This window comes from Chiloscyllium plagiosum, chromosome 12 (genome assembly GCF_004010195.1).
Source record: "Chiloscyllium plagiosum isolate BGI_BamShark_2017 chromosome 12, ASM401019v2, whole genome shotgun sequence".
NCBI classification, from domain to species: Eukaryota; Metazoa; Chordata; class Chondrichthyes; order Orectolobiformes; family Hemiscylliidae; genus Chiloscyllium; species Chiloscyllium plagiosum.
In genome coordinates this window covers 79,172,811-79,182,365 of record NC_057721.1, presented here as the reverse complement: position 1 = coordinate 79,182,365, position 9,555 = coordinate 79,172,811, and the positions used below count along the sequence as shown (strand labels likewise).

At 46.1% G+C, this 9,555-nt stretch overlaps 1 protein-coding gene across 2 annotated transcripts in view; it reads left to right on the top strand.

Moving 5' to 3' along the window:
• The window catches only part of LOC122555591 (lysozyme C-like), a 59,299-nt gene that overhangs the window by 22,407 nt on the left and 27,337 nt on the right, over nucleotides 1-9,555 (top strand). Inside the window, exons 2-3 of one of the 2 annotated variants that reach the window (XM_043701623.1) lie at nucleotides 4,740-4,845; nucleotides 6,905-7,086. In XM_043701623.1, coding sequence (XP_043557558.1) covers nucleotides 6,957-7,086 — 130 coding nt within the window. In that variant the 5' untranslated portion in view covers nucleotides 4,740-4,845; nucleotides 6,905-6,956. Of the gene's footprint in view, nucleotides 1-4,739; nucleotides 4,846-6,791; nucleotides 7,087-9,555 lie in introns of those variants that run through there. The other variant, XM_043701624.1, reaches the window with a different exon arrangement.

Below are 9,555 nucleotides of genomic sequence, written 5' to 3'. Positions count from 1 at the left end.
TGGGGCCAGGCCCAGGAGGTGGTGGGGGGTGGGGCCGGGCCCGGGGCGGTGGTGGGGGTTGGGGCCAGGTCCGGGAGGTGGTGGAGGTGGGGCCGGGCATGTGGGGCCAAGTGGGGGAGGATGATGAGGGTGTGGGGCGGTTCAGGCCTTTCCCTCCAGGAAGAAGCAGAGAGTCCTAAGACCTCCCTGGGGTGGGGGGATGGGCGTGTAAAGGGTTAGCACCTCCATGGGAAAGGGGAGGTGGCTGGAGACAGCAAACTGGAAATTCTCAAACTGAGGAATCACAGATGTTAGTGGGAAGGGACTGGACTGGGGAGAAAAGACCGAGTTAAGGTAGGAAGGGATGAGTTCTGTGGGGCAGGAGCAGGCACAAACAATGGGTCTGCCCAGGGTGTCCTATTTGTGGATTTTGGGAAGGAGGGAGAAGCAAGGGCTTAGGGGACTATCAGATTGGATGCAGTTGGCAGAAGATCGCCAGATGAAATAAGGTTGGTGACTGTGGCTGATACAATGGCCTGATGTTCCATGGTGGGGTCATGGTCCAGGGGTAGATCAGAGGAGAGGTATCTGAGAAATGGTGCTCATCCTCTGCAATGTAGAGGTCAGTCCACCAGACAACTATAGCACCATCATTATCGGCAGCTTAATGACAAAGACAGGGTTGGATCTGAGAGCTCGGTGTTCAGTCAGTTCCCAGGAGGACAGGGTAGAATGGGTAACGAGGGGAATAGCGGGGAACAGAGAGATTGAGGTGACCAATGTCACGTCAACAATTCTGAATGAGCAGATGGAGGTAAAAGGCCAGAGGGAGGAGTCCAGGTGGAGGGAGAGGGTTGGTGCTGGGAGAAAGGGTCTGCGGGACGGGGAGAGAACTCTTCTCGAAAGAAATGAGCACAGAGTCGAAGGTCGTGACGGAAGAAGAGAAAGGCACTGTCGGTTGGAATTGTCGTGAAATTCCACCATGAGTCGATAAAAGCACAATTGGGTTGTGAAGCTTGACTTGCTAACTTGAGGGGACTGATTTTGGTTGCTTCACGCAGTAAAGTTTAAATCATTGGTTCAAATTGTTTACCTGTGAGCTTTTTGAATGTTTAGCAGAATTAAAGGCAGCTTGTGGTAATGTACACATCACTCTGATCAAAGCATTTTGGACAGGTCTTCAGTGCAGTGAAAGGAGCATACCATTGAAGCCTTGCTGAAGCTGGCTATCAATATGAAACAACAGTCCCTTTACAGACATCGTTCAGGTAAAGGACTGACCCTCCCAGTACCTCAAATGTCTGTACGTACAGTCTTGTACAAGTAAGAGATGTTTTTGGTTTGTTTGTTGGATAGAGTCAAATCCCAGTGATTGTTTCTATATGCTACTGTTACGGAACCAAACCGCATTTGTGACTATGTCTGTATATAAAAATAGTTTTATGAATACAGTTTATTCTTCCATTTAAAATAAAACAGACCAAAGAAACTGACAAACTAGCCAAAGCTACTAGTACTTGGGAAGCTTTTGAATTTCCACAAAATTGTAGTAAAGTTGTTAATGTTAAAACTGTCAAAGTTTAATTCTTACCTTTGTTGTGTTCCAATAACCTTGTGACCTGCATCATCGACTGCTGGCTCACACTGTGTATATTCCTTTCCCTGATAATCACTGACAGAGCTGGGCAAATTAATATTGTACACTCGGCAAAGAGTCTGCGGGGTCCTAGGGACACCCAAACAGTCATAGAGTCATAGAGATGGAACCAGACCCTTCGGTCCAACTCGTCCATGCCAACCAGATATCTCAAACCAATCTAGTCCCATTTACCAGCACTTGGCCCATATTGCTCTAAATTCTTTCTATTCACATACCCATCGAGATTCTTTTCAAATGTAGTAATTGTACCGGCCTCCACCACTTCCACTGGTCGCTCATTCCACACATGTTCCACCCTCGGTGTGGAAACGTTGCCTCTTAACTTTCTTTTAAATATTTCCCCTCTCACCCTAAACCTATGGCCTCCAGTTTTGGACTCCCACACCAAGGGAAAACGCCTTGCCTATTTACCCTATCCATGCCCCTCTTGATTTTATAAACCTCTATAATGCACACAACAGAACACAATTGTTACTAACAGCAGTGTTTCAAATAACGAAGACCAGCTCCTTCATGTAAGACACAAGGATGCATGCTCCCAGGACCAGAGACTGTCTGCTTATTCTCCTCTGCATTTCTGTAGGATAGAATGCTGATGGGGTGGAAACAGGTCATTCAGCACAAGAAGTCCACACCAACTCTCCAAAGAGCATCCCACGCTGAATCAGCCCCCAATCTATCCCTGTAATCCGGCATTCTCCACAGCTATTCCAATGAACCTACACATCCTTGGACACTTTGGGCAATGTGCATGGCTAATCCACCTAACCTACACATCCCTGGATACTATGGCCAATATCGCATGGCCAATCCATCTAACCTACACATCCCTGGACACTATGGGCAATGTCGCATGGCCAATCCATCTAACCTACGCATCCCTGGACACTATGGGCAACATAACATGGCTAATCCACCTAACCTACACATCCCTGGACACTATGGCCAATATCGCATGGCCAATCCATCTAACCTACACATCCCTGGACACTATGGCCAATATCGCATGGCCAATCCATCTAACCTACACATCCCTGGACACTATGGGCAATGTCGCATGGCTAATCAACCTAACCTACACATTCCTGGACACTATGGGCAACATAGCATGGCCAATCCATCTAACCTGCACATCCATGGACACTATGGGCAATGTCGCATGGCCAATTCACCTAACCGGCACACCTTTGGAATGTGGGAAGAAACCCACGCAGATGCAGGGAGACCCAGCAAATACCATTAGACAGTTGCTTGAGACTGAAACTGAACCCAGGCCCCAGACACTATGAGGCAGTAGTGCTAACCACTGAGCCACCTATACCACCAGGCCACTGAGCCACCAAGACACTGAGACCCTGAGAGACTGGGCCACTGAGCCTTCTCTTGTAACTGTAATCGCTTGAAAATCCCCAATCCTGTTGGCTCCTTGCTTTCTGAATACACCTTGGATGTTTTTGATGTGGTCAAATATGAAGATAGAAATGAAATATGTCTCAAAAGTCTGCAATTTCCTTGTTTCACTTTTATTAATTCCCCGGTCCCATTTCCACAATGATCCAACATCCAATTGGACAACCATCACCTTTTTCTTCCTACAAGCTCATCTGTGTAGTTTTATCTTCCGATCTCACTTTCTCCTCTTCCGATCTAGTCTACTCGACTATCCCAAGTTGTCTCTGTTTAACATTTTGAGGATATTTATGGTTAACGTAACCCTGAGCTATGAAGAACTATTCAACACAGTGTTCTGTTGAGTATGTCTCCAGCTCATTAACCCACCTACCCCTGACCACCCCAACCCTTCTTCCCATTCACTTCTGTCTCTCATCCCCAGCTTCCAACTCCCTCCCAAGGAAGGGGAGAGTTGCCAAAATCAGAGTTCAGTCAGTGGTAGTGTCACATTAGCTCCTGTTGGCAGTGAGAGAGGAACATGTTGTTTTCTGTTATGAGGGCAGGGGTGGGATTAGAAAAGACAGTGATCCCATTCCAGAAATGAAGAATGATTACATTCTAACCCCACCCATTGGATTTAAGGTGGAGATCTCTGTCTCTATTTGCCAGTGGAGTCTGAGGGACAACCTGGTCACCCAGCCTGCTTCCTTCTAACACACGGTGAGTCTGTAAAATTGTCCCAATCTGTAACAGTCAGTGAGTACTTAACCATGGTCCATGATCGATCACTTACTTCCTGTCCGTTTTGGTAGGTTCTGAAATGACGGAGGAGTTCAAAGTGTGATCTGCAGTCTCTGCCACTTTTAGTCGGTCGTGCTGAAGGCTCAGGAAGCCCTGACTGTGAGGGTCTGGGAATTGTCACTGTACACCTGTCACTGTGATTGGGCCCAGTGAAAATCTCCAAACTGAAATCATCAGCTTTGTGGGTGAAAGGAGAAAGGGATTTAAAGAAATCTGTCATGGGACGTGGGTATTTTTGGCAGGGCATGGATCTGTTGCCCATCATTAAATGCTCCCGAACTGAGTGGACTGCCAGGCTATTACTGAGGGCCGTTAAGAGTGAGCCACATTGCTGTGGGTCTGGAGTCACATGTCGTTCAGACCAGGTAAGGACAGCAGATTCCATTCTGTAAAGGACATTACTGAACCTGATGGGTTTTACAGCAAGAAACAGCTGTTATTGCTCTGTCCATGACCAGTTTTATAATCTAGATTTGGTAACACAATACAAACTTCACCATCAGCCACGTGGTAAAGGAACAGACTGGGCCCAGATCACTCTGATTTACTCATTCAGTGAGATACCCACTAAACCACCATCTCCAGAGCTAAAGTGGATAAATTAATATCAGCAACATATCAGACACAATCCATTTGAAAGTTGGAAAAGACTTGCCTCATTTCTGCTCTAACCCAGCTTGATATTATTTTCATGAACAGGCCTCATTGATGATGTTAGGACCTGAGCAATGTAGTACAGGGCTGCTGGTTTATACAAGAGATTGTACCCAGTCTGCAGAGAGATCCTGGGCAAGAAATTATTAACACCAAAACAAAACAGAGAACTGCGGGCACTGGAAATCTGAAACTGAAATTGCTGGTTATGGGTCACTGGACTTGAAACATTAACTCTGCTTTCTCTCCATAGACGCTGCCAGACCTGCTGAGTTCCACCAACAAGTTCCCAGGTGCGGATGGGGTCTATCCCAGGTTATTGAGGGAAGCGGGTGTTGAAATAGCTGGGACTTTGACAGGTACCTTTGCATCATCCTTGAAAACAGGGGGGGCCCCAAGGGACTGGAGAATTGCTAATGTTGTCCCGTTGTTTAAGAAAGGTAGCAGGGATAATCCAGGCAATTATAGACTAGTGAGCCTGACGTCAGTGGTCGGGAAGCTACTGGAGAAGATACTAAGGGATAGGATATATACCCATTGGGCTTATCAGTGATAGGCATCATGGTTTTGTGCGGGGAAGGTTATGTCTAACAAATGTGAAAGATTTCTTTGAAGAGGTGACAAAGTTGATTGCTGAGGGAAGGGCTGTAGATGTCATATAGATGGAATTTAGAAAGATGTTTGATCTGGTTCCGTTGGTAGGCCGATGATGAAGGTGGAGTCGCATGGGGTCAAGGGTGTTCTAGCTAGATGGATAGAGAACTAGCTGGGCAACAGGACACAGAGAGTAGTAGTGGAAGGGAGCTGTTCAAAATGGAGACCTGTGACCAATGGTGTCCCACAGGGATCCATGATGGGACCACTGTTGTATGTGATATACATAAATGATTTCGAGGAAGGTTTAGGTTGCCTCATTAGCAAGTTTACAGATGACACCAAAATTAGTGGAGTAACGGATAGTGAAGAGGACTGTCAGAGAATATAGCAGAATACAGATAGATTGGAGAGTTGGGCAGAGAAATGGCCGATCGAGTTCAATCCAGACAAATGCGAGATGATACATTTTGGAAGGTGTAATTCCAGAACGGAATGTACACTAAATGGAAAAGTCTTGGGGAAAATTAATGTACAGAGAGGTCTGGGTGTTCAGGTACATTGTTCCCTGAAGGTGGCAATGCAGGTCATTAAAGTGGTCAAGAAGACACACGCCGTGTTTTCCTTCACCGGACGGGTATTGGGTACAAGAGTTGGCAGGTCATTTTACTGTTCTATAAGACTTTGGTTCAGCTGCATTTGGAATACTAAATACAATTCTGGTTGCTACATCACCAAAGGGATGTGGATGTTTTGGAGACGGTGCAGAGGAGGCTCACCAGGATGTTGCCTGGTGTGGAGAGTGCTAGCGATGAAGAGAGGTTGAGTAGATTAGGATTATTTTCAAAGATGGAGGTTGAGGGGGGGACCTGATTGAGGTCTACAAAACCATGAGATGTACAGACAGGGTGGGGTCGCAAGGAGCTTTTTCCCAGAGTGGGGCACTCAATTACTAGGGGTCACAGATTCAAAGTGTGAGGGAAAAAGTTTAGGGAAGATGAATGTGGAACGTTCTTCATGCAGAGGGTGGTGGGGGCCTGGAATGCGTTGCAGTGGAGGTGGTAGGGGCAGGAACGATAGTGTTTTTTAAAATCTATCTTGACAGATACATGAATGGGCAGGGAGCAGAGGGATACAGATCCTTAGAGAATAGGTGGCGTTTCAAATAGAGGACATGGATTGGCACAGGCTTGGAGGGCTGAAGGGCCTGTTCCTGTGCTGTAATTCTGAACCTGTTCAGGAATAAATCTTATTGTTTTACCTTGTGTCTTTTCAGTCTCATCTCTAATTTCTAATCCATGTGCCCGTGTGTTGTGTTATTAATTTGCCCGCGTTTACTCATTAATAAACTCAGCTGCTGCTAACGCCAGAAAGCCTGTTTAAATTGTTCCTTTGAAGGTATTGGTTCATGTGGTTTGGGAGAAAGACATCCACAAGTGTCTAACTTTTCAGTCTCATCTCTAATTTCTAATCCATGTGCCTGTGTGTTGTGTTATTAATTTGCCCGCGTTTACTCATTAATAAACTCAGTTGCTGCTAACGCCAGAAAGCCTGTTTAAATTGTTCCTTTGAAGGTATTGGTTTGGGAGAAAGACATCCACAAGTGTCTCACCAACTGAGGGGCTGAGTGGAGAAAGAGGGGAACCAGTCCATCCCCTCACACCCGGGAACGTGACAGTTTGGGGAGTTACTGGTGTGGGAGCGGAATGAAATGGGGAACCTCACCCACAGTCTGTTTGGAACAACCACCCTCTAGTTATTGTTAACTCACTGGGATATTCAGCAATTTAAAAAGTAATTTTTCTTCCTCCTCTTGTATTGCAGACTCCCATTTGGGGAAGATTGTAAGTGGAACTGAATATTTCAGCCTCAGACAATGAATACATTTGTTGCTCTCAGTCTGCTGCTCACTGCCACTGGTGCTGCTGCCCTGACAAAATGTGAAGTTTCCTCCATTTTCAATGATCAAGGACTCAATGGATATTTAGGATATGAACTGGGTCACTGTGAGTTTCACTGTTTCCACGTTGTAAACAAAGACAATGTATTCAAGTTTCCCCACTGGGTCTGAGACTCCTCTTTCATCTCATTGCCTGTCACGATGGTGTTAATGCTAGAGCACAGATTCCTGTCAGTGAGTTAGAGAGTCAATGCACTGTGTGATGTCCGGCTGGGTTATACAGAGCCCCCAACTACAGCACATTCTCTGATGTCAGCTTGGGCAAGGGGCCAGCTGCTATCACAGTAAATGTGAGGGGCATCATGATGATAATACTGGACAAGTCCGATCCCAGGGTGAGGCCTTGTTGGAATGTTGGCCTTTATATCAAAGGGAATAGGGTTGAAAATGAGGGAAGGTTTGTTAAAACTGTATAAGGGACTGGGCAGAACACAGCTGGAATACTGTGAACATTGAGTCGTAGAGATGTACAGCACAGAAACAAACTCTTCAGTCCCACTAGTCCATGTCGACCAGATATCCTAAGTTAAGTAGGTGCCATTTGCCAGCATTTGGCCCATTTCCTACTTGTATACCCACCCAGATGCCTTTTAAATGTTGTAATTGTGCCATCCTTCACACTTCCTCTGGCAGCCCATTCCATACACGCACCACCCTCTGTGTGAAAACGGTGCCCCTTAGGTCCCTTTTATATCTTTCCCCTCTCACCCTAAACCAATGCCCTCTAGTTTTGGACACCCCCACCTTGGGGAATAGTTCTTGTCTATTCACCCAATCCATGCCCCTCGAGAGCAGGTCAAGTTTTGCATTCACAGACTGAATCAGAAAAACGTTTTGTACACTCTTAACAAATTCCTCTCTGCCCAAGCGCAAACACTATAACAGTCCCAGTCTATGTTTGGAAAGTTAAAATCCCCGAACATTCCCACTCTATTATTCTTGCAGATAACTGAGATCTCCTGACAAATTTGCTTCTCAATTTCCTGCTGACTCTTGGGGAGTTCTATAATACAATCCCAATAACGTGTTCTTCCCTTTCTTATTTCTCACTTCGAACCAAATCACTTCACTGGACTTACTCCCTGGAATGTTTTCCCTAAGTATATCTGTAATGTTATTCCTAATCCAAAATGCCATGCCCCATCCTCTCTTGCCACCCCCCCCCCCAAATCACTTCATTGGACTTACTTCCTGGAATGTTTTCCCTAAGTACATCTGTAATGTTATTCCTAATCCAAAATGCCATGCCCCATCCTCTCTTGCCACCCCCCCCCCCTTTTCTATTCTTCCTGACACATTTACACTCAGGAACATTAACCTGCCAGTCCTGTCCATCCCTGAGCCACATCTCTGTAATTGCTATGATATCCCTGTCCAATGTTCTCAACCACGCCCTGAGATCATCTGCCTTCTCAAACAAAAAGAGTTTAATTTCTCAGCCCTATCTCGTTCTCTGCTTTGCACTTTCCCTGTCTTGGCTATTTGAACAAAGCTTTTTCCTAATAGTGCCAGTGTCAGACTGATCCCTTTTCTCACTATCTCTCTGGGATACCCCTCTGCAACCATTACCCACCCTCCTCACCCTGCAGCCCCTGCCCAAACTAACTTAAATCCTCCTGAGCAATTCTAGCCAGTATATTAGTCCCTTCCAATTCAGGTGCAACTCATCCTTCTTATACAGGTCATTTCTACCCTAGAAGAGATTCCAATAATCCAACAATGTGAACCATTCTCCCCTGCACCAGCTCCTCAGTCATGCATTCATCTGCCCAGTCCTCCTATTCTTAGTCTCACTTGCACTTGGCGCTGGGAGTAATCCAGATATTACTCCCCTTGAGGATATACCTTTAACCTCCTGCTTAATTGGCTATATCCTCTCCTCAGAAGCTCATCCTTTTCTCTGCCTATGCCATTAGTTCCATTGTGTACAACAATCTCCTGCTGGTCTTTCTCCTAGAGCCTGGCACCAGGGAGGCAATACACCACTCTGACATATAGTCAGCCGCAGAAATATCTGTCTGTGCCTCTGACGTGAGAGTCCTCGATCACAATCAATGACTTTGAATCTTGCACACTCCTGGTCACAGTACAGCCAGTCTCAGAAACTTGGCTGTCAGTGCTCCATTCCCCCAAGAGTCCATCACTCAATGGATTTTCCAAAACAGCAGACTTAGTTAAGTTGGGGACAGCCACAGGAGACTCCTGCACTACCTGCCACCCTCTCCTAACTTTCCTGGAGGGAACCTATATACCCGACTCTATCTGTGGTTTGTCTACCTTCATGAACCTGCCATCCATCACATCCCCAGCTCCTGTATATTCCACATTGCCTCTCACTGTCACTCCAACGTAGCCATACAATCCAATAGGATTTGCAACCAAACACACTTCCTGCAGACCTAATCATCAGGAACATGGAAATTCACCCTAACCTCCCACATTCGAGAGGAAGAGCACATCACTCCACTAAAGACACCTGAACACCTTACACCTTAACATCTTTGCACAGACCCAG